This window comes from Pinus tabuliformis, chromosome 3_1 (genome assembly GCF_031772625.1).
Source record: "Pinus tabuliformis cultivar Carrire ecotype Pingquan chromosome 3_1, CPIR1, whole genome shotgun sequence".
Classification (NCBI taxonomy): Eukaryota; Viridiplantae; Streptophyta; class Pinopsida; order Pinales; family Pinaceae; genus Pinus; species Pinus tabuliformis.
Genome location: NC_142301.1, coordinates 768,384,865 through 768,399,085, shown reverse-complemented (window position 1 = coordinate 768,399,085; position 14,221 = coordinate 768,384,865). Strand labels below are relative to the sequence as shown.

Genomic DNA, 14,221 nt, shown 5'->3' with positions numbered 1-14,221 from the left:
TCGAGGTCTTCCTCAAGGAACCCTGAAGATTGAGTTTGAGCATGGTATCCCTAGTCATCACATTAATGGCAGCCCCCAGATCAATCAAGGTGTGTGGTATGATGGTGCCATTGATGTGGACATCTACTACAGGACTCCCAGGATCTAGATACTTTGGGCAGATGACTTGTCCTAACATAAGGTCAGACAGTTGTCCTAAGACATTGATGGTTGAAGCATCTCTCTTTCGCCTGCCTGGGTGTTTAAAACACTTTTCCTTAACCAGTTTGTTGTATATTGGCACATCCTTGATGGCTTGGAGAAGTGGTATTTTCACACACAACTGCTTGATCTCTCCCAGAAGCTCATCCTCCTCTGGGTTGGGTTGTGTGGTGGCTGTTAGTCTCTCAGGAAAGGGTGGAATAGCCTTTGGTTCAATTTCCTGTTTATCTTCCTCATCCTCTAGGGGAGGAGGTTGGCGATCTGGAAGAGTCTTTCCAGATCGAAGATTGATCTCCTGGATCTCCACAACATAGGTAGGACATGATGTTTCCCCAGTGTATACCTGCTGGGCCTGTCTATTTTTGGGGTTAGGGTTCGGTTGAGCAGGCATTTGAGGTTGCCTTGGAGGAGCAGGAGGTAATGGCTGAGGTTGAACTGGTGGTGGAGGCAAAATGGCGGGAGGAGTGTTGTACTGGGACCTCCACCCCGACTGAGGTGCATTCCACTGAGGCTGTGGCTGGGCATGTGAGTGATATGAATGAGTAGTGGGTTGGGTAGGGTACTGAGGTGGATAAGACCATGGAGGAGGCATGGACCAGGAAGGATGAGCAGGGGGACCCCAGGAAGGCATAGGAGTCGATTGGTTGGGGCTGTAATAAGCTTGAGGTGCCCCTTGCATCCCCTGCTGGTAAGGTCTAGGTCCTTGTGGTCTCCTTTGGTTGATGAAATAGAGAGGTTCAGTGGGAGCTTCTGTCCCTTGGTACATGGCTTTGAATCCAGGTAAGGTTGGACATTGGTTTGTGGGATGGTCCTCCTCACAAACAAAACACACTTCAACCGAATGCAATGGACATTCGTTCTTAGGGTGTCTCCTTGTACATCTAGGGCAGAAGATAGCCAAGGCTCTCTCAGCTTCTTCCTTCTTCTGCTGGATCCTGAATGTGTCCAGTTGCATGGCAATGGTCTGTCTCACCTCACTCTTAAGATCTTCTAATTGATTTGCAAACTCATGTTTGGAGAAAGGAACACCAGCTGAGAGGAGGTTTCCTCTACCTCGTTTCCAAGCTGCCCTGGAGTGGTTTCTAAACACAGTCTTGATGTCCTCATAAGGCAGTTGGTAAATATCCCCCCCAGCTAACATGTGAAGGGTATCTAAGAGGTCTTCAGGGACTCCTCGGAGCAGAACCAACTTGAGGGATTCAGGGTCAAGTGTGCACCTGGCCCGCTTATAGCTAAGTTGGAACCTCTCCTCATAATCCTCTAAGGACTCATCATTTCCCATAGTCATCCGAAAGATTTCTCCCTTGGTTTCCTTGGACCTACAGTAATCCTGGTACTTGGCATTGAAAGCTTGTTGCATCTGAGCCCAAGTGGTGATACTATTCCCAGGTAAGCCCATGAACCAGTGTAATGCTGCATCCTTAAGAGTGGAAGGGAAGAGTTTCAACTTCTGCTCATCTTCAGTATAGTCATAGGTTCTACAAAGGACATCAAACTCAAACAGGAAGGTATCAGGATCTTCAGTAGTCAGTCCATGGAAGTGAGGTAAAGCGGAGGGGCTAATGTTCTTCATTTTCATCTCTCCATTGGTCTCTCGGATGGGGAAGGCACCTTCTATTCTCTCATCTTCTCTTCTATTGTTAGCCATAGCTTCAAATGGGATGGTCTCTAATTCTTCTTCTGCTATAGGATCTTCGTATATCTCAGGAGGTTCACCTATAGGTTCTTCTGGATCACTATCACCTAAGAAGAGAGAAGGGTGACTCAGTGATGTGGTGGGGGTGTTGGGTAGGAATTTGCCTGTTTTATCTCGGTTCCTACGAGGCATGAAATGGAAAGACTTTTTTTTTTTTTGATTGCTTTTGTTTTTTCCTTCTTTGGTACCTGAAAAACTGAAACAGATTGATCTACAACTAACTATCTTACTGAAATAAAGATGCAGAATTGAATTGAAAGCAGGAAAGAACTAATCTACTTTGCTCAAATGAAATTGCAGGAATGGAAATGCTAGTCTACGCTTGCAGAATTGAAATGCTAATCTACGCTTGCAAAATTAAAATTGCGGAATTGAAATGCTAATCTATGAAAGCAGGAAATGTCTATGCTACTTTTGCAGAATGGAAATGAAATAAACTACTTGGTAGAAGGCAAGAGTAAGAAAAGTAGAAGAAAAGCAACAATTACTAATACTCTGACGCTTCCCCGGCAACGGCGCCAAAAAGATGGTGGGCTCCAGTATTGTAGCAATAATGCTACAACTCCTGGAGCTTCCTATCTCTAATTTTATCAACACGGTAGTTCGTAACAAACTTGGAAGCGACGGTGCTGTATGCACAATTACTAGCTCTGGTCGCAGCTGTCACTTGGTTAGCTGGCACAAGTCCGCTAGGGCTCAAGCCAACTTCTATATGTTCTCAGAAGAAGCTTTCTAAATGATGGATGAAGGCTATCTTAAAGGAAATTAACCTACTTTGCAAGAATGAACTGAAAGCCAATCAAAACAAGGAAACCCTAGTAAACCCTAATCTGACTAGTTTAATCTCTATGATGCAATGGTGGGAGTGCAAACGTCTAGAAAGGATGCCATTACTTCTAGTGAGATGAGATGCATGAATTTAAACTACTTTCATTGAAAAGAACTCATTTTTGTAGTTTTTCTCAAGTGGGTGGAGTTATTGTGATTGTGCTTCTTACTAGGTCTTGACTGTGCAGGGGTAGTTCGAAGGGAAGGAAGGCTTGGAAAAGGTCAGGAGGGCTAGGAGAGGTTCCAGGGGATCCCTAACATCATTCCACAGAAGTCCACAACGTTCAGGTGCTTGGCAACCGAGTTTACAGGCTTCTACAGGATGTCTGCAGGGGATCCTACAGGAAGCTCGGGATTTCTACAGGAAGTCTGCTAACTTCTACAGGATGTTCTGCAGTGGGAGTTTTGGGTGATGGAGGAGTGAAGGAGCTGTATGGGTGGATAGGTAAGATGAAAAGGGAGCTTGTGATGGCTCAGGGACAGAGAGATAAGATGGAGAAAGAGTGGGTAAAGTTGGTTGGTGGATAGAAGGGTGGAAGCAATGAAAGGTCAAAAAGTTGGAGCTACGTGAGAAGTAGAAGGGTTGGAAGGCAAACGAGCTGAACAGAGGATGAGTAGGTGGCTTTAGGCGCGGTTGAGAAGAAGAAGAACACAATAAAGTGATGCTACGCAGTGTAAAAGAAACAAATCCTCTATGTCTTGCACAAAACCAAGAATTCCATCAACCTATTCTAACTGTGTTATTAAACCAATGAACAACAATGTAAATTGTGGAGAGAAATCGTGCATGGTGTTGGAACGAAGAAGTATTGCTCAAGATTAGAATGCATGGAAGGTGTTATGACTGAAATGATTGTGTTTCAACTTGCATGAACGTATAAGACTGCGTTTTTTGGTGGTTGGTACGATCCACACCCCCAATCTCTAAACAGAGATGGCAGCGAGTGCACTATCAACCTTTTTTGGAGCTCTGATGCATTACAATCCTCCTACTCTAATCTAAGCTGCTGAAAGCACTTTAACCATAAACTAATCCTACTCAATCACATTAAAGAAATTAAATCAGCAGACTGTGTTTTCCAAATGCATGTCAAAACAAAGAAATAAAGTGCTGAAAGGAAAGACAAGTAACAATACAAGGAAAAGGAGGTCTATTGCTCTTAGTTTGGGCCCTAACCTGAGAGCTATAGCTCCCTTAAGAACTCAGAATTGAATACAAAGCTGCCTGCCTTTATTAAAAGATAATAATCATGAGTCTAACATCATGCCAAAACTGGCTTACAAAAAGCAAAAACCGAGCTGTAGCTCGTACTCAGAAATTGCAACAGTAGTTCAAAAGTTCAAAAAGCTCCTATCAAAGGCTACGGCCTCAATATTTATACATGATGAGGATCAAGCTGGCTTCCTCAATTAGTGGAGCTTGGCTGTCCAACTAAAAGTAAACTGTTGTTCCTGTAGAATCCGTTGGTTGCCTTCTAGCTCGGTGGGGATAGCTGTTGGAGCTCGGAGTTAGGGTGGAGATCACGAGGAAGGTCATTCAAGACTGTGGACAACCTCCCTATAAACCCGCAATGCCACCTTTTCTGTCTCCTTGTCTCCATCTGCGTGGTCTTTTCTCTCTTTAATGCCAGAAAACCTGAAATCATCATGTATTAGCCACATAGATATAATGCCTGCCCTTCTTCCCACAAATAACACGAATATACTAAGAAATGATGCATAAGTGATAAAAGATGAAGGGTTGAGCAAGGTAAGTAGGCCAAATGAGCCCAAATTGTAACCAAAAATTGGGGCTCATCAGCAGGGGAGGGGAGAGATCCCCTCCTACAGAAATGCAATGATAGGAAATTCAGGGAATGAAGATGGGCAAGGGGGAGTGCGGGAAATAAGCAGGGAAACACCAGTCTTGGGAAACAAATGGCAAGCAAGGATGGTAAACAGGTGCCTTCCTAGGGCACAAAAAAAGCCACGGTATGTGATTCCAAATAATAAATTGGAGAATTACCGCTGCTACATGAGAGATCACGCTTTAATCTGCAAGTTTATAGGACAGTGGCCATCTGAAAGGGACCTCACGAGATGGATTCAGCAGAGATGGAGACCAAGAGGGCATATAGATCTCAAACTGGGGGCCAAGGGATTCTTTACAGTCATCTTCGCAAACCTAGAGGATAAGGAAAGGGTTTTTGAGGAGGGACCACACTTCATGAACAATGCGGGTTTGTTCACACGATATTGGGAAGATAGATACAACCCTGATGAGGAGAAAATAATGGCAGCCCCGATATGGGTCAGATTATTTGGGCTACCGGATGAATTTTGGGATCCTGAAATATTGGAAGGAATCGGAAATTCGATTGGTACTTTTGTAAAGGTGGCAGAATCGACGAAAAGAGGAAAATATACTTCTTATGTAAGGATCTGTGTATACATGAACATAGCAGACCCTTTACCGGAATCCATTGAGCTTGAATATCATGATGAAATATGGCAGCAGCCCATAGATTACGAACATATACCGTTCAGGTGCAGGAGATGCCATGTATATGGACATCTCGCAAAGGAATGTCCACAAAATCGAACAGTGGAGGCAGAGAAGGACAACAGGGAGGAAATAAGGAAAGGAGAAGGATCTGAAGGGGAAGAAAATGAATTCAGGGAGGTACAGAGGAGAAGGAAGCCAAATCCGGGAACATCAAAACCTCAATCCAAGGAAACAAACTCATCAATCGAGAGTCAAAACAAGTTCAAAATCCTTCAAGAGAAAGAAGAGGAGTTTGAGGGAGAAAAACAGGAAAAGGAGGTTAATGAGACAACCCCAATGGAAATCATAAAGGATGGAAAAAGAAAAAGCATGAGCCCAAGCAGAGAAACTGAAGGGGAAGCGGGAGGAAGACAAGAGAATATAGCAGAACAATCAATGACAGGTACGGAGAATATAAAAGAAGTGGGTACAGAGGAAGAAAAGATAATGAAGAAATTACTCAATGAATGGAAAAAATTGGACGAAAGATTCATCCCGGAAAAAGAGAAACAGTTGTATAAAGAAACCTTTCAAAGATATAAGGAGAAGAAGGGAGGATTTACAGAAAACAGGCCAGATCAAGCAGGAAATCAGGAATCCCAAAGCCTAGAAGGGGATGGCCATGGTAAGGGTGGAAGGAAAAAAGGGAGAAGAACGATAAATGAATCAATCCAAGCAGTGGGAGAGATTCTAGTAAATTCAGGAAGGGTGATACCTCTGTCAGAGGTATTTCAACAAACTTCTAAAAAGTTTTAAATGATTGTTACAAGTTGGAATATTAGGGGACTAAATAGTAAAGGGAAACATAGATATTTGAAAGAAAGAGTGAATAAAGATAAGCCAAGCATTATGGTAATTCAGGAAACGAAAATGGAATGCCAGCAACTGGCAGAAACAGTAAAGAAATTGAAATTAGGATATGAGGTTATGGCCCTGGATGCAGTAGCAATAGCAGGGGGTTTGGCTATCTTGTGGAACCCGGAAGAGGTAATTTTTGAAAATTGGTTTAGTCTGCCTAGAATCCTTTCAGGCCTTTTTAGATTAGTGGGGATGGGGGAAAGAATCCTTATCACAGGAGTATATGGGCCCCATAATTATAGAGAACGGAAAGATTTCTTGAAGAATATCCACACCATGAGAAGCTTAATCCTGAATACTCCTTGGATAATAGGAGGGGACTTCAATATGATACGGGATCTAGGAGAAAAGAGAGGGGGAATAAGGAGGGAGGACCAGAATATGGAGGAGTTCAACGACATGATTAGGGACCTGAGGTTAGTAGATATCCATACAACTAATGGGGTCCATACCTGGAACAATCGAAGAGGAGGACAGAATCAAATCGCTTCTAGATTGGATAGATTCCTGCTTTTAGAGCAAATTTTGAATCGCGATGTGTTTATTGAAGCTAAAATCCTTCCTAGCCTTGGTTCTGATCACTGGCCCATACGATTAGATATCGATATCAAGAAGGTTAAGGGGAAGAAGCCCTTCAGGTTCGAATCTTTCTGACTTAGAGACCCCCAATTCATAAAGAAAGTGGAGGAGTGGTGGAATCAGAGCACTATCAGGGGTAAGGGGAAAATGCATACTATACAATTGAAGCTCAAGGATATTAAAAAGAGAATAAAAGAATGGAATAGGAAAGAATTTGGGAACATTATGGAAGAAAAGCATAAATTAGAAGGAGAAATGGAGGAAATCCAAAAAAAAATAATCTTGGAAGGAAGGGACGAAGAGAAGAGTATGGAGGAAGGAAGAATAATAAGCCAGTTGGAAGAGAGAAGGAAACAAGAGGAGATTCTGTGGAGACAAAAATCAAGGATAAAATGGTTAAGGGAAGGAGAAAGGAATACAAAATTCTTCCATCAAGCTATGATCCAAAACAGACAGAGGAATAGAATCTTTTCAATTAAAAATGCTGAAGGAGAAAGAGTAATAGAATAGGAGGATATAGAAAAGACTCTAGTTGATTACTTTAAAAGAATCCTGACAGAAAATCAAAGGGATAGAGGAGAATTTATAACTAATATTTGCAGGGAGATACCAAGACTAGTAACTGAGGAACAAAACAAGGCATTAATGCGGGCAGTAACCATGGAAGAGTTAAGAGAAGTAGTGATGAATATGAGCAGGAACAAGGCTCCAGGTCCAGATGGGTATACAGTGGAATTATTCCAGGCTAGTTGGCATTTTATGGGAAAGGAGATACTGGAGGCTGTGGAAGAATCACGAATGAGACAACGAATATGGCCTGGAATAAACTCGACCTTTCTGACCCTGATTCCTAAAAGTAATACCTCGGAGGAACCACAGGGCTTTAGACCCATAGCCTTGTGTAATGTCATCTACAAGATTATATCCACTCTGATTGCAAAAAGGTTGAAACCTCTCCTACCCAACTTAATTGCGCCTGAACAGACTGGCTTTGTGGAGGGTCGACAAATCTTGGATGGTATAGTGGTATCTCAGGAGGTGATACACTCCCTAAAGGTGAAAAAACAGAAAGGGATGCTAATGAAGTTGGATTTATCCAAGGCCTATGATCGATTGAACTGGGACTATCTCAGAGCGGTTTTGGGAGCTTTTGGTTTTGAGAGCAGGTGGATCGAATGGATAGTAAGCATGATCTCTACTCCGAATTTCTCAATTTTGGTCAATGGTATTCCTACAGATACGTTTAATGCCACCAGGGGAATTAGGCAGGGGGACCCAATTTCTCCGTTCTTATTCATCTTGGCTATGGAAGGATTAAGTAGAAAAATCAAAAAGGAAGTAAGCGAAAGGAGAATCAAAGGAATCAGGTTGTGGGGGAATAATCTGATCATCACACATCAACAGTTTGTTGATGATTTGATGTTATTTGGAGAAGCGTCGCTTAAGGAGGTGAGAAATTTCAAGAAGGTCTTAGAAGTCTTCATGAGCGCATCAGGTATGGAGATTAATAAAGATAAATCTTGTACTTTCATATTTAATTCGCCTGAGTCTATCAAAGCCCATTTAACCAGAGTTCTAGGTTTTAGACAGGGCGAGTTACCCACTAAGTATTTGGGTATCCAACTGGATATAAACCCTAACCGGATAAAGAATTGGCAGAGTTTGTTGGAAAAAATCAGGAAAAGATTAGCTAGTTGGTCGTTCAGATTGCTGAATATTGCAAGTAGAATTGTCCTATTAAAATCGGTCTTATTATCTATCCCCATATACCCCCTGTCTATTATGGCCGCTCCCAGAGGAGTTTTCTCCAAAATGAGAGAAATACTGGGAAAATTTCTATGGGGGGGTCCCAAGCAACAGAAGAAATGGACTCTGGTTTCATGGAAGAATGTAATCAAGAGGAAAGAGGAAGGAGGCCTGGGAGTAAGAGATCCTGAAATTGTAAATAAGGTTCTAGGGGTGAAACTATGGTGGAGATGGGTCCAGGGGGGAACCGATGTGTGGAAAAAAAATATGGAACCAAAAATATGGTATGCCTGATACAACTGAAGGGCGTTTAAGAATAGAGGAAACGCCAAGAGGATCACAAATTTGGGATTTAGCAAGTCGAAATAGGGATATAGTTAGGAACCTTGCCTTTTGGGAAATCCGTGAAGGAAGCTCAGCAAGATTTTGGGAGGAAGGTTGGCAACAGCGTGACAATCTGGATAGGATCCAAACTCTTCATGAAGTCCAAGAAAAAGCGCAAAGAGCAGGCATGTAATATGTGAGGGACTATTGGAAAAGAGCAGAATTAAACGACATATGGAGAGTCTGGAAAAGACCGGAGGAATGGGATGACAATATAAGTCAGGAGGCTGGGCAAGTGTATACCAAAGAAATAGAATTGAGGAAAATCAAGATCAGAGAAGGTAAGGATATCCTTAGATGGGGTAATACGATGAAGGGCATGCTCACAGTAAAAGAAGCATACTACTGGGCAACGAAAGAGGAAAGAGAGGAGGAACCAATGGAGTGGAAAAATATTTGGGAAGGAAAATGGTGGCCAAAAGTAACATTTTTCGTATGGCTGGTGAGTAGAGGGAGGATCCTGACATGGGACAATATTTAGAAAAGAGGAATGAATGGACCATCAAGATGTAATCTCTGCAGCAAGGAAATAGAAACTCAGGAGCACTTATTGAACAAATGTTTATATACTCAGAGCCTGTGGGAAGAAATTAGGGTGCTCTTTGGTATGACAAAAAGGGATCCAGATAACATCAGGAATACTCTGCTTCAATGGGGAAAGGGGAATTTCCAAAGCAAAGTCGTAAGGAGAATATGGAACCTGGCGGTAGGTTTCGTAATATGGGCGATTTGGAAAGAGCGAAATCGAAGAGTCTTTAGGGATAAAAGCTGTCAAGAATCGAGAATTTGGGATGAAATATGTAGGTCAATTAAAGAAACGGTTTTGTCTGAAGTGTGGGAGGAAGAAGATTGGAAGTTGAATCTGGAGGAACAGAGAATAGTCTCGAAACTGAATATGGAATTTAAGATGATCTACCCCAATACAGAGAGGAGGATCAGAAATGGCATGCAGAGTCCCAACCATTTCAGACTTCCCAGGAATCGACGGATTAAATTAAACTTCGATGGGGCCTCAAAGGGTAACCCGGGACAAGCAGGTCTGGGGGGCATTTTCAGAGATAGCAGAGGCAATACACGGTGGGTGTATGCTGAATGGGGAGGGGAAATGATGAATAACGAAGCGGAATTATGGGCAGTACATCATGGACTCCGGATAGTAGTTAGAAACGGGTATATGAATCTTGAAATTGAAGGAGATTCCCAAATTACGATAGATATGTTAAGGAAATTAAGGGATGGGAAGAGATGGGATCATGTAACGAATAGCTGGAGGACAGCATGGATAATCCAGGATATCGAGGGACTGCTGAGTAGGATAGAATATACAATAATAAACCATGTATTGAGAACTGGAAACCGCGCAGCTGATCTATTGGCCAATTGGGGAAGTGAAGGTTCGAACAGGATAGTGGATGGCAGCTAGACATCATTAAAGGATGATCCAAGTTGGAACGAGTTAAATAATCTACTAAGTCAGGATCATAATGAAGCGACCGCACAGGAAAGGAATAATTAGACGCCTCCTGATTATGGGAAGGAGGGGAAAAGACAGGGTAATCAATGATCGATTAGATCGTCAGCAGGATCAAATATATGAAGATGAAGTCATGAAGGGTGGGATCAATCAGCCCACGGGAAGGATGATCATCCCAAGGAGAAAAGTGGGTAAGGTACCGAGGAGGAGAGGTGGAATCGTCAGAGAGACAGCGATCGCTATCCATCATGATAGAGAAAATGGTAAGGACATTAATGAGGAGGACAGGCAGCAACGAAGTTTCAAGAAGAAAAGGTGGCAAAGCAGGAGTAATATAGGGACTGCATGCAGTAGAACAAAGCAAAGGGAGAAACCAGGAGTGAACCAAAGCCAAGTGAGGGGGAGAATTTGGAAAGTGCAACAGACGAAGGCAGGTCAGCGAAAAAAAAAGAGAGCAAGTAAAATGGCAGAGAACCAAGACAGGGGAGCAAGAAGGTGGACGAGAAGCAAGGCGGCAAATCCAGAAGAGAAAGGAAAGAGCACAATAGAGGAAGCCTTGCAGAAGATCTATCTTACCATCCCGGACGAGTCGGGGGAAGAGTTTGACATCCGTAATTATATTTTGGATGAGGATCCAGGACGCGCAAAGGATGGCAAAGAAGGTAGGTGGAAGGGGAATAAAACTGTAACGGGAGACCGAGAAGTCGAGGAAGAGGATCAGGAAGATGACGAAGAAGAGGAGGTTGGCAGACGAGGAAGGAGCAGAGGAACGCGAGGGCGCGTTAACCAGAGAGGTAGGGGAGGGAATGGAGGACGAGGCGGTCGAGGGAGTAGGGGCGTAAGATCGGAACACGAGGAGGGAACAACTAGTGAGGTAAGAGGTAGAAAAAGAGGTAAGAAAGACATGAGGAGGAAGCTACAGGAAGCAGAAGAAGCGTATTACCACGATACAAATCCAAATATCAGAAGGATAATTGATCACTTAGAGGAAGAAGCCATGCAGGAGATTTCAGATCCCGAAATGGAAGATTGGGAGCGGTTCCTCCCTGACCCGGGGCATACGAGAGGAAGAATGTCCTTGTATAAACAATCGTTACATGTTTACTGGGGAATGAAGCAGTTACTGGCCAAAGCAATGGAGCAGGTGGCCATGGAAATGGTTGAATTGGCCCAAGGAATCCCCACCCTGAAAAAGGAATTGAAGAATATCCAGGTCACTCTACTTATGCAAGACAGAAAGATGGACGAGATTCTGCAGATGCTTCAAGCGGGCGGAATGGGAGTCAAGGTAGAGAGAGAGCCAAAGCTAGATACAATGAATCAGTAGAAGATGGAGCTGCTGCAAGGAGGTTTTTATATATTTCTATTTTGTTTTTTGGAATATTAGATGTTAATGACTCAGAGAAAAAACAATTTGACTATAGTAAGAATAGACGGGTATTTAGCGTGGATAGATAGACTGGTAATATACTTTTTTTGGATGGCTTTTAAAAACTTCAGATGGTCAAGAAACCCGGTTTCCCTTAAGGGCGGGTTGAGACCTGCCTATATCTGTAATGTCTTTTATTTTCAGTAATGGAAAAATAGAGTATCGCCTCAGCTTACAAAAAAAAAAAAAATCTCTATGGTTAAAAGTATTGTTCCATGTTTTTTTAAATGCATGTATGTTTAAGTTATATATTAATTCTTTTTATAATAATAATAATATTATTATTAATAATTTTTACGATTTTTTAAAAATATGAGATATATAATGAAATAAATGTTTGGATGCTTACCATGATAAGGATATTTACCAAGTATTTAATTTATATGGCAACCTTGGTATAATTTTTTTTTCTTTCATATTATGCTAAATATTAACCATTATTAAACTTTATACTTGTTATAATTTAAATATGTTATGTTTTGGTATTTTGGTTTTCCAACATATTTTTTTGGTTAAATTTACAGAAAATTCAATAAGAATTTGTTGAAATTATAAATTTGAGTCCTCAAATTTATATAATTTGAAATTTTCAAAAGATTATATTTATTTATATACTCAAAAACACATGTCACACCCAAATTTTTTTCCACAATTTCATTAAACAAAATTGTTCCCAAATTTTAAGAAAAAAACCAAAATACAAAAAAAACTATAATGCATATTTATAATTATTAAAATATAAATCTAAATTTACAAAAAAAATTAAAAAAGATAACCAAAACATAAACCCAAAAAAAACTATACCACACCTGTATAATTTGAAAAGAAAATATGCCACAAAAGCCTTCAAAAGTTAGAATAGTGAGATTAAAATAAGTCTTATATTTATTAGTTTTTTCATGAGTGGTACAATTTTGAGTAAGATTGTAAATTTTAATGGTATAAAATGTATTTTTAATGTATATATAAATTTAACATCATGAAAACCCTAAATCATTGGATATTTGAATTTTGAGTCAAAATTTGGTATTTTAAGAATTTTCTACAAGATTTTTCAAGTAAAAGTGACAAAAAAATGTTTTGAAAAGACAAAAACATCTAATCATCAAACTACACATTTGTTTTATAGTTGAATCTTGATAAGTTTTTTCTTAATAGACATTTTTATTTTGAAATAGGATTTCCATAATTTTAATTTAACTTCCATGGAATATTCTAAAGTATTCATAGTAGTGTACACATTTTACATATCAAAGGTTGATAATTATTTTCATAGTTATGTTTTTTTAATTAAATTGATTACTTAAACACATGTTATATGAAAAAGTGTCAATTGAAGTGTGTTATAATTTTTTGGACATGTGGTATTAACATGTCATGGTAATGTAATAAAATCCATTTACATATTAAAAATATCAATGGTAAAGTGAAGATAAATCTCCATGATTAAGAGCCTTGTTCCATGTTTCCTAAATGTATGTATCTTCAAGTTTTATATTAGTTATGCTTATAATAATAAATTAAAAAAAACTATAATTTAATTAGTTTTTATGTTTTTTTTTTTTTTTTTTAACTTGATATATATAATAAAGTAAGTGTTTTGACACATAGTTATCATGGATACTAATAAATATTAACCATTATTAAGTTTTGTAATTGTTATAGTAAAAATCAATCTATTATATTTTAGATTTTTAGTATATTTTATGATTAATTCTACTTAAAATTCAAAAACAAAAATAATTAGAATTATTAATTTAATAGCTAAATCTATATAATTTAATATTTTCAAAACATTAAATTTATTTATATATTAAAACAAACATTTTACAGTTTAAAAAAATTACAATTTACATTTTTTTTTTAAATCCCTCACTTTTAAAGAAAAAACCAAATCATAAAAAAATGATAATGCGCATTTATAATTATAAAAATATAAATACAAATTTTTAAAAATTATTCCCAAATTTTAAGAAATTGAACCAAAACATAAAACATTAAAAACACATACTTCACCTTTATAATTATTAAAATATATGCTTGAATTTATATACCTCTAGTAATATAAATTGGAATTTATATTTGTCCACTTTAAGATATCTTGTGTTTAAATATACATACCAGTGTAGATCCATTTTAACCCAAAATCTATCAAGCGCAAAGATGGATCAAATCTCTTGAGGTGAAAACCTCTTTTTTTAGTGCGAAAATTGAGGAAAGGCTTGTACCTCAAAATTTTTGATTGCTCTCAACACTTGATAGATTCAGGGTTAAGATGGGTCTAGGATGGTTATATGATATTGTATAATATCTATATTGGTATCTATGTTTCTCTTTCTTATTCTCTCTCTCTATCTCACCCCCCAAACAAACAAATTCTCTCTCTCTCTCTCTCCCTTTGTTTCTTTCTTCTTCCCTCCCTCTCCGGCCCCCCTCCAACTCCATCTCTCCCTCTCCTTCTCTCTATTGAGTCCTCTGTTTGTCATTCTCTCCCACCTCCCT

General features: G+C 39.5%; 1 protein-coding gene across 1 annotated transcript; it reads left to right on the top strand.

Annotated features, from left to right (window-relative positions):
* The first annotated feature begins 9,126 nt into the window (after positions 1 to 9,126).
* Positions 9,127 to 10,239, top strand: LOC149189639 (uncharacterized). The gene is made up of 2 exons (XM_089410293.1): positions 9,127 to 9,258; positions 9,391 to 10,239. Exons 1-2 carry the CDS (start codon positions 9,127 to 9,129, stop codon positions 10,237 to 10,239), a joined length of 981 nt encoding a protein of 326 aa, XP_089266419.1.
* Positions 10,240 to 14,221: the final 3,982 nt, after the last annotated feature.